Source organism: Pristiophorus japonicus, chromosome 13, assembly GCF_044704955.1.
Source record: "Pristiophorus japonicus isolate sPriJap1 chromosome 13, sPriJap1.hap1, whole genome shotgun sequence".
Lineage (NCBI taxonomy): Eukaryota > Metazoa > Chordata > Chondrichthyes > Pristiophoridae > Pristiophorus > Pristiophorus japonicus.
In genome coordinates this window covers 52,404,949-52,419,683 of record NC_091989.1, presented here as the reverse complement: position 1 = coordinate 52,419,683, position 14,735 = coordinate 52,404,949, and the positions used below count along the sequence as shown (strand labels likewise).

The following is a 14,735-nucleotide window of genomic DNA, read 5'->3' as shown; positions in this document are numbered from 1 at the left end:
AATTAATGAGGTGATTTGAATATTCTATATGTTGTAATATGATGAGGACCATCCTCATTATGTCTTTTAAAATTAAAATTAACGTTAAACTTTTCAGCACATGCAATGGCTGGATTTAAACAGTAGCCTACTTGTCCCACTTGAACCCTATTTTCAAACTATTTAGCCCTACCTCTATTGTGCCGCAGATCTACATTGTGCACAAGTAATAAAAGATTATTCCTTTTAAAACTGATTCGTAATGATTTCGAAACAGTGCATCTGGCTAATAACAAACCCTTAAACTAACTGTGTGATAATACTTTTAAAAGCCACAAGGGAAGATTTTCTATGCTGCACTATTTGCAACAACAGCACAAATATGTTTATGCAAAGTATTGTCAAGGATTCACATACAGAAAACAAGTAACAACATAAAAGGTCACACTGTGTCGAGAGAATTCAGTGGAGAGCCCCAGTGGGATAACGTGGCCTCAACAATCACAACCTCAAAATCAAACCTTACAGGCATTATTTTGTTTCAAAGATCTTTAGGTATATGATTTCTTGGTTATTCTCTGTTCCTAGATAAATCGTGCAGTAGCTCTCAGGTCTTTGAGAATGACATGAGAGCCTGTAACCGTACCTGTAGATCGCTGTCTGAGTACGATTACACCTGTGAAGTTCAGGATGTTGCAGTTTATGGCTGTGGCTGTCCCGAGGGAAAGTACATGGATGAAACTGGTGTCTGTGTGGACAGATCAGACTGCTCGTGTTATACTGAAGGGCGGCTTATAGAAAAAGGGCAGAGTATTCCCGTGAATGGCAGACACTGGTAAGTATTTTCTAATAATTTTACAAAAGTGAAAAGTAACTATTAAATACATGTAAAGTATACTTTTATTATTATTTTAACTCAGCATTTGCCAAGATGGAACATTTCAGTGCGTCGAAGTAAGAGCAGAACCCTGGCCTCCAGGTAACTGATGTTATAACCTTCCCCCATACCATCAGTGCATGAATTAAGCTTCATACTAAATTCATGAATGGCCATTTTCTAAGTTCTTTTTGAATATTGTTTTCTTTAGTGTGCCATGATGGGAAAATATTCATTAACTGTGCAAATGAAGCTGTTTCTTCATCCGAATACTTGTGTGCGAAGATGTGTCGAACTCTAAACACACCATGTGTGAGTGACTTTCATAGTTTCCTCAATTTACAAGACTCACTTGTGTGTCAGTTTACAGAATAGCGAATTGAACAATGACACAAAATTCATTTCATATTAATCAATGCAAATACCTAAATCATTAATGTTAAAAAAATATGGTTGTCATGTCATTTTGTCTTGATGTCCCGTGAATTATAGATTCATCAGGGAGGCTTGTGGTTAAAATCTAAATGAGACAAACATGGTATGCGGCAAAGATTTAAGTAGATATTAAAAATGCTATTAGCTGACACCTCAGTGAAAACTCTTTGAAGCAAACAGACATTTTAATCTTTTATGAAAGCAGAGTGCATGTGTCTCTGACTGTGTCTGTCCCCGTGGTCTTGTGGAAGATGACAATGGAAACTGCATTGCTCGTGAAGACTGTCCTTGTTTATTTGGAGGTGAAATTTACACTGAAGGAAGAATAATCCAAAGGGATTGCAATAAATGGTAAGATTAAACAAATGTCAACAGAAGTACAATTATATATTGAAAACCATTTCACTTTCTGTGCGGTGCTAAACACCATCATTGCACTGTGCTCTTTCATATTGCAGCACATGCCAAGAAGGGTCATGGAACTGCACTAATAAGTCATGCCCAAAGACTTGTGAAGTGTATGGAGATGGCCATTACATAACCTTCGATGGGAAACGATATGTCTACGATGGAAACTGTGAATATATTTTTGTTGAGGTGTGTAGAGGTTCAAAATGTTATTTTCATACTTAACGGTGGTCATGATTTTATATGCATCAATGTGATTACCATCAAAATCAGTCCAGTTACTTAAATGCTATTCATGTACTAATAGTGTGGATGCAGAAATAAATTTGCACTAAAATACAAAAATGCTTTCCTCTGGCATTAGAGAGCAGAAAATAATACCGGTGATTTGTGGCCTGTTTCTATGAGGCCACACTGCACGTGACATGCGCACTCCACTCATTTATATTGTTTGGCTACATTAAAAAATATTATACAAGCCAAATGATTGAAACTAGAAAAGCATATGTGCAAACATTTGGCTAATCAATATTTACATTATGGTTGTCTCTTACAAGGAAATTTATCCACGGTGTTTGAATAAGCATATATGGTGAGTCACCTGGGGAAGTTAAAACAAATATCTGAGCCAAGAGTGATTCACTGTCGGTTAACAATGTAATACCCCAAACTCTATTTTAATGCTAAAAATATAATTACTGTTGAATCAGGGGGTCAGTAACTAAAGGTATGTGTCTCAACAGTTTTTGATTGTTGAGATGATTGATGGTCAATAGGTTCAGTGTGTGATTTATGGACAAAGTTACATCAGAGGCTGTGTTTCTGGTTATATTACTGTACTGGAGGCACACTGAATGATTATCAGATCATATCATGGGTTTAGTGCTATTTAATTCCTACCTTGCCTTCATTCTTAGGACCAATGTAATCGTCGGGAAGGCACACTCCAAATACTCACAGAGAGTGTTCCCTGCTGTGAAAGGGGAATGACGTGTTCAAGAAATATCAGAATCTTACTCAAGGTGGATTTTTTTCCTCTAATTATAATAATTGTACTTTTTTTCTGTTTTGGAATGAGATTTTAAATATATGTTTACAATACCAAAACTGGGAACCTATATTACTGTACACCTTCTACAACATTCTATTTTAACATCTATTCTTACAGGGTAAGGAACTCATTCTAACTGATAACAAAGTGTCAATAGTTGAGAAGTCTACAAATCAAACCCAGTGCACAGATAATTCCTACTCACTCCACACTGTTGGGCTCTATTTAATCCTCACCTTTTCCAATGGGATCACTGTGATATGGGACAAAAGCACAAGGCTTTCAATCACACTGGATCCAAGATGGAAAGTAAGTATGGTTTGAAAATCAAAGTCTTCATATTTGTCATGGCAGAAAACACATTGAGGATATGAATGAGTCATTTAATCAACAAAAGGCTTCTTCACAAGCCTACTTTTTACCAATGTTTTTCTACTTAGAACTATACTGCGGAACATTCTAATAAAAACTATCGTGGAGCACTGTGAAAGCTACATAAATAATGTTTCTGTTTGCAAAACGGTCAGAGAAACTGAAAATTCTAATTATTCTGTATTTGGATGTGGGTCAGCCAAACTGCTCTCACCCTCAAAATTGTCAGAAGACCATATTTCACTCAGTATGTTTAATGTATTTACAACGGTTATTTAGTTCTAATTAATTATCTATTTCCGACCATAAACTTGCAAAGCAATTATGAGGACTCAAAATTATTGCTCAAGTAACAACTCTGTATATAAAAGCAAAATACTATGGATGCTGGAAATCTGAAATAAAAGAGAAAATGCTGGAAATACTCAGCAGGTTAGGCAGCATCTGTGGAGAGAGAAACAGAGCTAACATTTCAAGTTGATGACCTTTCATCAGGACTGGAAAAAGTTAGAGATGTAACAGATTTTAAACAAGTGCAGGAGGAGGGGAGGAAAGAGCAAACAGGAAGGTCTGTGATTGGGTGACAGGCAGGAGAGATTAAATGACAAAAGGGACGATGGTGCAAGGCAAAAGGAGATGGTAATGAGATGAGTAGAGAAACAAAAGATGAGTCTAGAAGAGGTGTAAATGGGAATGGCAGTATCATCGACAGCTGCCATGTGAAAAAATAGGGGCAGAGGTTATGGTCTGAAATTGTTGGCTTGATGTTGAGTCCAGAAGGCTGTAAACTGCCTAATCAAAAGATGAGGTGCTGTTCCTCGAGCTTACATTGAGCTTTGATGGAACAGTGTCAGAGGCTGAGGACGGAGAGGTCAGATTGGGAGTAGAGTGCAAAATTAAAGTGACAGGCGACTGGAAGCTCGGGGTCACGCTTACGGACTGAACAGAGGTGTTCCACAAAGCTATCACCCAATCTGCGTTTGGTCTCCCCAATGTCGAGGAGACTGCATCATCAGCAGTGAATATAGCATAGTAAATTACAAGGAATACAAGTAAATCGCTGTTTTACCTGGAAGGAGTATTTGGGGCCCTGGATAGTGGGAAGGGAGGAGGTAAAAGGGCAGGTGTTGCATCTCCTGTGCTTGCATGGGAAGGTGCCGTGGGAAGGGGAGAGAGTGTTTGGGGTGATTGAGAAATGGATCAGGATGTTGCAGAGAGAATGGTCCCTTCGGAATACTGAAAGGGGAGGGAGAGGGAAGATGTATTTGGTGGTGGGGTAAATGGTGGAGGATGATCCGTTGAATGTGGATGCTGGTGGGGTGAAAGGTGAGGACAAGGGGAACCCTGTCATGGTTCTGGGAGGGAGGGGAAGGGGTGAGAGCAGAATTGCAGGAAATAGAACAGACACAGTTGAGGGCCCTGTCAACCATGGAAGAGGGGAATTCTCAGTTGAGGAAAAAGGAAGACATATCGGAAGCACAGGTATGGAAGGTGACATCGTCAGAGCAGATGCGATGGAGACGGAGAAACTGGGAGAATGGAATAGAATCTTTACAGGAAGCGAGGTGGGAGGAAGTGTAATCCAGGGAGCTGTGGGAGTCAGTGGGCTTATAGTGGATGTTTGTCAATAGCCGATACCCAGAAATTGAGACAGAGAAGTCGAGGAAGGGAAGGGCATAGTCGGAGATGGTGAGGGAAGAGTGGAAATTGGAAGTAAAGTGAATGAAATTTTCTAGTTCAGGGCGAGAGCAGGAAATGGCACCGATACAGTCATCAATGTACTGGAAAAAGAGGTGAGAGAGGGGACCCGAGTAGGACTGGAACAAAGAATGCTCCACATGTCCCACGAAAAGGCAAGTAAAGCTAGGATCCATGTGGGTTCCCATAGCAACACCTTTAATTTGAAGAAAGTGAGTGGAGTGCAAAGCTGAGTCATATGGCAGCGGTTGATAATTCTGCCATTCCTATTTACACCTCTTCTAGACTCATCGTTTGTTTCTTTACTTGTCCCATTACCGTCTCCTTTTGCCTCGCACCATCATCCCTTTTGTTATCAAATCTCTCCTGCCTTCCCCCCTATCACAGACCTTCCCTTTTGTTCTTTCCTCCCCTCCCCCTGATCTTGCTTAAAACCTATTACATCTTGAACTTTTTCCAGTTCTGACGAAAGATCATCGACCTGAAACGTTAACTCTGTTTCTCTCTCCACAGGTGCTGCCTGACCTGCTGAGTGTTTCCAGCATTTTATGCTTTTATAACAACTGTATATGCTGGCTGTTTCTAAATCTTAAAATAAATTTGTCTGCAATGGTGGATTTATAATAACAGATTGGTGAAGAAAATGCACATCTTTTCCATACAAATATGATAATGCTCCAGGTTTATTTTCAGAATGTTATTTTTTTATTACAGAACAAAGTATGTGGTCTGTGTGGAAATTTCAATGATGATATTTCAGATGATCTAACAACTAAAGGGAACTCCTTGGTGACCAGTACAGTGGAATTTGGAAACAGCTGGAAGTCTATGACCTGCTCGGATACAGTCAATCAGACATCACCATGTGAAAGAAACCCATATTGTTTCGCATGGGCACAGAGGAAGTGTGGCATAATTAAACATGTTGTGTTTCAATCATGCCATAAAAAGGTAACTCTCCTGAAAGAGACAACATTATTTGAGATTGGGATCTAACACTGACCTCAGGCCCTGGCAGTTCAAATAATGATTCAAACACTTAAGCCAAGCTCGTTTTAAAAAAAAAAATATGTTCCTTTAAAATTGGGCTTTCCCATAAAGAAAGAACGAACTTGCACCTTGATAGTTCTTTTCACATCCTCAGGACATCCTAAAGAGCTTCTCAGCCACTGAAATACTTTTGAAGTGTAGTTGCTGTTGTAATGTAGGGAAATGCTCATCAAGATCCTACAAACAGAAATAAGTTAAACTACCAGATAATGGGGGGGAAAATTGCGGTTGGAGGCGTCCTTCGGGCGAATGCCTCTGACCCAAAATTTTTTAACGAAAATACCTGTTGGTCCTGGAGGAATGTAGAATTCCGGTTGGAGGCCTCCATTCACAGTCCAGCGTATGGGAACATGTCTTCCAGGTACATATGCGAATCCTGGAATCACGTAGACCTGGACCACCAATCACTATGTCGTATTCTCATTCATTGATAATAATGGGAGTTCGGTTTGTACGAGCTCCCATTACTATCAATAAGAATAACCCCCAAAAACAAGAAACAAAACATAATAAATAAAAAAAACACCTCACATATTTAAAATTAATTGAAATTGAATGTAATTAAATGTTTCAGAAAAAAAAATATTCTTTTAAATTTTTTAAATGTTTTTATAGGGTTAAAAATAAACTTAGCTTAATGGACAGGGTTTTTAATATAAAACTGAGTGAATACAGTTAATTTTTTTATGTTTTAAAACTCTTACGCTGGTAACAGTAGACTATACGCCTGCTTTTACCAGACGTAAGAGTTTGAAGGACATTCACTGGGCAAGAGTTGGGCAAATAGCGCAATCTCTGCCGCGCGGATGTCCTTCCTGCGGGGATGCGTGCGATCTGTCAAAAGAAATTTTGACAGATCGGAAAAGCCGGTTTATGGTGCATGCGTATCGCGGGCCGAGATCCGGCATTTGCGAGGCCTCTTCAGGAATGTGCGTACATCACACGCACCCAGTGAGGCCGCAATTTTTAGCCCAGTATGTTTTTCTCTAGTGATGTTGGTTCAGGGATAAATAATGGCTGAGACAGCAAGAGAACTCCCCTGCTCTTCTTCGAATAGTGCCTTGGGATCTTTTATGTCCATCTGAGGGGGAATACAGAGTCTCGGTTTAACATCTCATCCAAAAGGCAGCACTGCCCCCAGTACTGCACTGGAGTGTCAGCCTCGCTTATGCACTCAAGTCGCTGGAGTGGGTTTTTGAACCCGTAACCTCCTCATTCAGAGGCGAGAGGACCACCAATGAACCAAGGCCAGCACCATACAAATAAGCTTCTCCAGGTTTACTGCAATATCTCTTGTATTTTATCTTTAAAAAAAAATCCAACAGCTTTCCTTTGGATTTTACCTCCCAATTCCTGTAAATATGACAATTATTATGCCCATTTGTCTATTGCTCCTGTTTCTATCTAATCTGACACAATATTTTTCAGGTTGACCCAAGCCCATACTACGATGCTTGTGTCCAAGAAGCTTGTGCCTGTGACATGGAAGGGAAATATCTGGGTTTCTGTACCGCTGTCGCAGTGTATGCCGAAGTTTGTAATAAAGCTGGTGTTTGTATTGACTGGAGAACCCCAGAACGATGTCGTAAGTCTAAACTATTACATTCAAAATAACAGAGGGCCATCTGCCACATGTATTATTTAATAGCGTTGTGGGCGAGTGTGTTGCAACAGATATGTGTTTTAAGATAATGGAGAGAATATCTGAAAGTCGAGTAACAAATAGCGATTCGCGATTGTTTACCATCTGCTTCAGTTTAAAATGCATAGTGATGACTTTGTTACATGAGTTGATCAGATGTTACATAGATTACATGAATTATATTTATATTTGAAATTGAATCATTATTACTGATTACATTTGAACTGTTTCTGTTTTACATTGCAGCTGTGTATTGTGACTATTACAACGCTCCTGGTGACTGCAGCTGGCACTATCACCCATGTGGAACATTAACAACAAAAACATGCTCGGAACATTACATTGGAAAGAAGTACTCTGCAGTTCTTGAAGGTGCTGTTTGAACAATCGTTTATATTTTACATGTTGTTCAATTACTGTATTAAGACATTCCCTGAAATTATGTTTTCCTAAAATAGCTTAAAACTAACTAATGTTCGAAACCCTAGTCTCGATTACCAATACACAGCACAGCTCCCAATGAAGAAACTTAGGTCGAGAAAACCCTTGGACCAGCATTCTCAGCAACCTCGCCGGTGATGTGACCACTACTGACCTTTGTTGCTGACCGCACCAAAGTAAGCGGGGTCAGGGAGAGGTCACCTAACTTACACGCCCTTATGAGGTGTCCGCCTTGTGCAGCAAGCTCTAAATTGTGGTGTAGGTACCCAGACGAAGGCGTACTCTAGTAACCACTTTGATTCCAATTTGGAACCCTGAGGCGAACCCCTCAACTGTCAATGGAGTGGCCAATACACCACTCTTCACTGGGCATCAGGGATCCGCCAGGTCTTTGAGAGACAAAGGGCACAGGAGCTCTTTGCCTTGGGATTCCTCAACCTTGCTGCCACTCCCCACCCACTTCTCCATTAATGGCTTTGTTTGGAGTGAGCAGAAACTTTGTCCCTTACAAGGTCATCAGGGAACTCTGACGTTACCCCGAGCCTGGGTATGGAATTGTGGCAGAGGATTTTCAGTCCCCTATAATTTAGTTTAAAAGTCTTCTTCATAGAAATAAAAAAAAATTACAGATAACTCACTCAGTTAACGAGCCTTCAATGCCTGCCAAGCCCCTCCCTGTCCATCTGTGTGTAATGCTTAAATGGTCAGATCTGTGTATCTTGCTTTTTGGCATCATACCTATTCTACACCACTTCAGGCATGTAAAATATTTATAAAAGTCTTTGGAGGAGAAATTTGTGCGTTTGGCGCTACATGTTAGCGCCACGTGAAGATGCTAAAATTCCGTACAGGGCTGTACCGCCAGATGATAGCAGTTCCAGTGATATACACCATATCCGTCTTGCCAGTAGCGCTGCCACTAAACTCGATCGCCGGGGATATCACAATCACCATAGAAAGTTGTTGAGGCCAATTCACTAAATATATTCAAAAAGGAGTTAGATGAGGTCCTTACTACTAGGGGGATCAAGGGGTATGGCGAGAAAGCAGGAATGGGGTACTGAAGTTGAATGTTCAGCCATGAACTCATTGAATGGCGGTGCAGGCTAGAAGGGCCGAATGGCCTACTCCTGCACCTATTTTCTATGTTTCTATGTTTCTATGATGTCAGTGTGCAGTGCCCGATCTCCCAACTTTTTTTGCCCATTAAACTTACCGGCTGGAAAAAGCAACGACAGGTTGAGGTGGCGTGCAGCAGCAGGAAGCCGGCTCCAGCAATGTTATTTAAAAGGATCATCACCAATCACTCGCACCTGACAGGGTTTTTCAGTTTGAGTGGCTGTGTGCTATTGCAATTGCAAGAGTTTTCGTCAGTTATTTCAAGGTTATTTGGATCAGGGAGTATTCTAGCAAGTAGAAAACACCCTCATTATTTTTGAGACACTTCAATCTACAACACTTGCTAAAAATCATGGGGGCTGTACTAGCAGTCGACCTTGGCCTCCAGGATCTACAGTGGAGAGAGCGGAGGCAGCGAGAAAGACGGAAACATGTGCGCAGAGGGAGGAGGAGTGCCATTAGGGCTCTCTACAGGTGGCGTTACCCTCCTAAGGTCCTCGACATCACTGCTCCTACCTTCACTTAAACAAGGAACAGTGAATTTGGAGATTACGCTTCACCAAGGAGGTGGTTACAGAACTCTGCCACCTCCTGCAACCAGACCTCCAGCCTCAGGCCAGGGCAACCACAGCCCTCCCAGTTGAGTCAAGGTCACCGTGGCCCTCAATTTCTTTGCCAGTGGATCCTTCCAATCTGCAGCAGGAGACATAGCTAACATCTCACAGTTTGCTGTTCATCGCTGCATCTGGGAGGTCACAGAGGCTCTTTTACACCAGGAGAAGGAATTACATTGGCTTCCCGATCACCAGAGAGAAGCAGAATGAGCCTGAAGATGGCTTTGCCAGGATAGCAGGATTCTCGATGGTGCAAGGCACCATCGACTGCTCCCATGTGGCTTTACGGGCACTGTATAACAATCCTGAGATCTTCAGTAACTGCAAAGGCTACCACTCACTTACTGTGGAGTTGGTGTGTGACCACACACAGCAAATCCTCAATGTCAATGCCACTATCCTGACAGCAGCCACAATGCCTCCATCCTGCCCCAGACCAGTGTGTCAGCATTATTCCAGCCACCATGTCAAGCCTGAGGGTGGGTGCTCAAAAATAACAGCTATCCACTCTCCAACTGGCTTATGACTTCCCTCCACAAACCCAACACACGTGCGAAGCACTCATATAATGAGAGCCATATTGTCACCAGGAACCTCATTGAGCAGACCATCAGCCTACTGAAGCAACGGTTCTGCTGCCTTGACCGCTCAGGAGGAGCTCTCCACTACACGCCAGAGCAGGTGTCCCATGTCGTGGTGGTCTGATGCATGCTCCACAACTTGGCCATCATGAGGGTGCAGCCCTTGCCACCAGGGATGCAGGACCAGCTTAGGAGGAGGAGGAGGATGACGGAGAGGAGGATGAGGAAAGGAGGAGGAGGAACAGGCGAGTGGGAGGAGGCAGCGAGACAATTGGCCCTCCAAACGGGCTGTCTGTGACCAGCTCATCAGACTCTGATTCGCACGAATGAAACCCCAGATCCCCGTAGCTCACCACATCCCCATCATACCATCCCTATCTCACATCATATAACAGCATCCACCTGGATGCAAAGCTACAATGAGAGACATTGCAAAGGATTCCAAAAATAATGAATATATATATCTATAAACATATCACACATATTACATGAATACTATTAACTAATCAGCCTTGTGCAATCTCTTCGTGCCTTGTGCCTTCGTGCCTTCGCTTGTGTGCCTTTTCCTGCTCTAGTGCGCCCCCAGTGGCTGCAGCACAGCTGGTGGAAGGCTGCTGACTTTCTATGGGGTGACTTCTGATGGCCTTGCAGGATGACCTTGACCAGCTGTGAACCTAGAAGGCCCGGCTGTGGACTGTACCGGGCAATGGCAGAGTGGCATTGGTGGGAGGACGAATGCTGCTATCCTGAGAGAGGACAGCAGCTTCTTGCTTCACAGACCCACTGCCACTCCCCAGGGGCAGCACCTCAGCATCCCTAGCAGTCTGTTGGAGAACAGATTGCTGGCCTACTGCGACACCAGCTCGTCAATGTGACCGTGACACCCCCCACCTCCCCCACCCCACCGCCGCCATGCGCTGCTGCTCCCTCTTATTGTGAGCCACCTTTGCCTGCAAGAGAAAGGAAAATGTGTAAACGTGTGTGGAGCAACTTGTTTGGGTGGTGTGCAATAACTGTCATTGTGTGCAAGCTGTGAGATGTGGGTGTGATAGGTAGAGATTGTGGGTGGGTGAGTGCTGGGGCTGTGGTGCATTGAGCTGTGTGTGAAGCTTGTGGCACTTGTGGTATGTAGCATTTGTTGAAGCCTTCACTCACCCTGACCACCCGTGTGAGGACGTTAAACGTCTCCCTGCACTGGGTGTGGGTCCTGGGGATCACCGTGCTGCCCGTGACGTGGTGTGCCACCTCCCTCCACATAGTACGGCAGACTTGTGACGAGGGCCTCCTGCCAGTTGCTGTGTACAGGACTGTCTGCCTTCTCTCCACAGCGAAAACTAATGCCTCCAGAGCTTCACTGGACAACCTCCCAGTTCTCTCCCTGGGGTGATGATCTGCCATCAGGATTTGTAAAGAACTCTTCCTTCTCCTTGACCTTCTTCATCATCATCATCATGGGATGTCCCTCGAAATCGAGGAAGACTTGCTTCCACTCCAAAAGTGAGTTCTCAGATGACTGTACAGTCCAATATGGAAATTACAGTTTCGTCACAGGTGGGACAGACAGTCGTTGGAGGAAAGGGTGGGCGGGGAGTCTGGTTTGCCGCACGCTCCTTCCGCTGCCTGCGCTTGTTTTCTGCGTGCTCTCGGCGATGAGACTCGAGGTGCTCAGTGCCCTCCCGGATGCTCTTCCTCCACTTTGGGGGGTCTTGGGCCAGGGACGCCCAGGTGCCGGTGGGGATGTTGCACTTTATCAAGGAGGCTTTGAGGGTGTCCTTGAAACGTTTCCTCTGCCCACCTGGGGCTCGCTTGCCATGTAGGAGTTCCGAGTAGAGCACTTGTTTTTGGTTGTTGGGGCAGCTGCAGACCCAGCAATCCTGAGAATGAGGTGCTGCAGCATCAATGAACTTCTCTTTAAGTTGTGAAAAAAGCCTGTTGCAATCAATATTTCCAATTCGACTGCCCCCGATATTGGTCCACCTTTTCAGTGCAATGCCCATGAGCTTAAGTTTTTCGACTGGAATTATGACTGCAATAATTTTAATGAGGAGTGTGGACAAATTTTCATTCTAGACGATTTTCAGGTGGCGCAGCTTAACCTTTTTAATCTAAACACTGCCCCTGCCTATAACTAATTTCTAGCTCATGTATTTTGAAAATCCTAGAGGAGAAATTGCATCATTTGTGCCTCCCCCTAACGGGGTGCAAACGACTTCTCGCTCGGAATGCGGGTGCACTACTGCCTCCTGCTGGTAGCGCCCCGGGTCGCTGCACCGACGATGACGCTACCCTGGAGCGAAACTTCAGTTGAGCAACCCACTGCATTTGGCATAGTGTAGAGCATTTTTCAAATAATCCAAAGATGCTAGAAAAGATTAAGTGGGCAAAACATAGCATTTTAGAAAGCTTGAAATCTTTTCAACACCGTGTATGACAACCAGCAAACTTGGGTATAATTCAAAAATGAAAATAGAAAGTATTGGAATAGTACAGATCAGTCAACATCTGAAACAGAAAATGGTTCATGTTTCGGATGGGCTACTTGAATCAGTTTTGTTTCAGATTTCCAACATTCACAGATTTTCTTTTGATTTCAGATATGACTCAATTGGGACTATGTCACGGGAGTGTTCGTGCCTCACACTGATCTTGTTACTTTCTGTTAAATATAGGTTGTTATGCAAAGTGCCCAGAGAGCGCACCTTATCTGGATGAAAACAAAATGAAGTGTGTGAACTTGTCCGAATGCACTTGTTATTATAATGGGAAAATACTGGAAACCAATGAACAAAGCAATGACTGCAGAAATTGGTACGGTATCCATCTTGGACAATACATTGATGTTTCTTGTTGACCTTAATACAATATTGGAAATTTAGTGAAGCTGAATGGCAGATAGATAGACAGAACAATTCAATTGGAAAAGCTGTCAGAACTTTATAAAATGAAAAATCAGGGAAATAATTTAAAAGATGCTCTTTGAACATAGGTTGGTTTAAATCCACCACAGCCTGGTTACAAGAGACACCATTAAATATGGGTGATCATATAGAAATGTCAGCAGTCCTAATTATTGCCATCTCCTCACATACAGAACCTGTCTGGGAGCACTTGCTATCCACACGTATCAGTGACACATACTTACCAACAAAAATACCCTGCAATGTTATCACAGGGGCGGCTGGGTATTTTATTATTTTAAAAATGTTTCTCTCTTCTCCTCAAAGGAATTTTTAAAAAGACAAGAATGAGCTGCTATATTTGGCTCCAGCAGCCTTTCTCAATTGGAGTCAAGCGAGACAAACTCCTATTTAAAGAAATATTGTAGTTTGAATTTAATTACCCTCCTGATTCTGAAACTATGATATTTAAAAACTGTTTTTGTTACAGTGTCTGCATTGATGGAAATATGAATTGTACAGGTAATTATCTTTTTAAATAAGTGTGCAGCATAAGTAATATATAAATAGCTACACAATGATATTATTAATCTTTCAATCATTTTCTTTAGCACAACCTTTCAATGTACTAAACAACACACAAGGAGATACAGCACTGTTGATATTGCACATGGATTAATCTAGATGGCAAATTATCAATCTAAGCAGTACTGTAGGGTATAACCACTGATGGCTCAGCAGGTTTAATCAGTGAATGACTAAGCCATACAGGCAGGCAAGCTGCCAGGTCAACTCCTGACAAGGGCTGAATGCCGCCAGCATGGATATTAGATTTGCCTGCTGCACCATTGGCAGGAGAAATTAGCTCCTCAGCGCTATCCACCAATAAGCATTGCTGGACGTGCATGTGTGTTTATACCATGTGAGGACACTCACTAGCCAGGTTTACAGAGCATGGTGAAAAAGGGTATTCCATGAAGGGAATGAAGAGAATGAGCAATTCTACTTTTTCCAAAGTCTAAAGTTTAAAAATCCCCAGACCAAGTATTAAAGGAAATAAAGAAGGTAACTTTGGCATCCTACTTTGTTGATGTGCCATGGACATCCATATTTAGAAATGTAACGTTATAGATCAATGGATGCTGGAATTAGATATGGCGAGAGTTTCAGTTTGTGAGCCCCTCGGCTGAACCATGTGCAGGGAGGAATGCTGGGAGTAGGCAATCTACAAACTTTAGCATTAACTGATGTCAGTCAGGAGTCCTAACAAATGGCAGAATTATCTTTTATACTGCATATTAATTTCTCGACTTGGTACGTAAAGCATCACAAGGCCTTTCACAAGTGCTCTTCCTCAAGGCAACACGCAAGTTTAAAACATACACTTAGACAATGAACCCATCTCTTGCAATTATCAAAAGCTCAAACAGTTTCCTTTTTTTTTTAAATAATTTTATTTCGCTCTTTAGAATTACCATTTACAACAACCAAGATGTCAACAGTCAGAAGTCCTCCTACAAGCACCTCAACTTTGGGTAAATAGCAGAATTTTATCATATGGCCTCCTGCAC

General features: G+C 42.5%; 1 protein-coding gene across 1 annotated transcript in view; it reads left to right on the top strand.

Moving 5' to 3' along the window:
- The window catches only part of LOC139278093 (mucin-2-like), a 75,790-nt gene that overhangs the window by 39,142 nt on the left and 21,913 nt on the right, over window positions 1–14,735 (top strand). Inside the window, exons 15-27 of the mRNA XM_070896751.1 lie at window positions 568–814; window positions 900–958; window positions 1,068–1,168; window positions 1,494–1,642; window positions 1,750–1,888; window positions 2,617–2,721; window positions 2,868–3,059; window positions 5,535–5,771; window positions 7,299–7,455; window positions 7,759–7,884; window positions 12,937–13,075; window positions 13,655–13,686; window positions 14,634–14,699. Of these exons, the coding sequence (XP_070752852.1) occupies window positions 568–814; window positions 900–958; window positions 1,068–1,168; window positions 1,494–1,642; window positions 1,750–1,888; window positions 2,617–2,721; window positions 2,868–3,059; window positions 5,535–5,771; window positions 7,299–7,455; window positions 7,759–7,884; window positions 12,937–13,075; window positions 13,655–13,686; window positions 14,634–14,699 (1,749 nt within the window). The remainder of the gene's footprint in view (window positions 1–567; window positions 815–899; window positions 959–1,067; window positions 1,169–1,493; window positions 1,643–1,749; window positions 1,889–2,616; window positions 2,722–2,867; window positions 3,060–5,534; window positions 5,772–7,298; window positions 7,456–7,758; window positions 7,885–12,936; window positions 13,076–13,654; window positions 13,687–14,633; window positions 14,700–14,735) is intronic.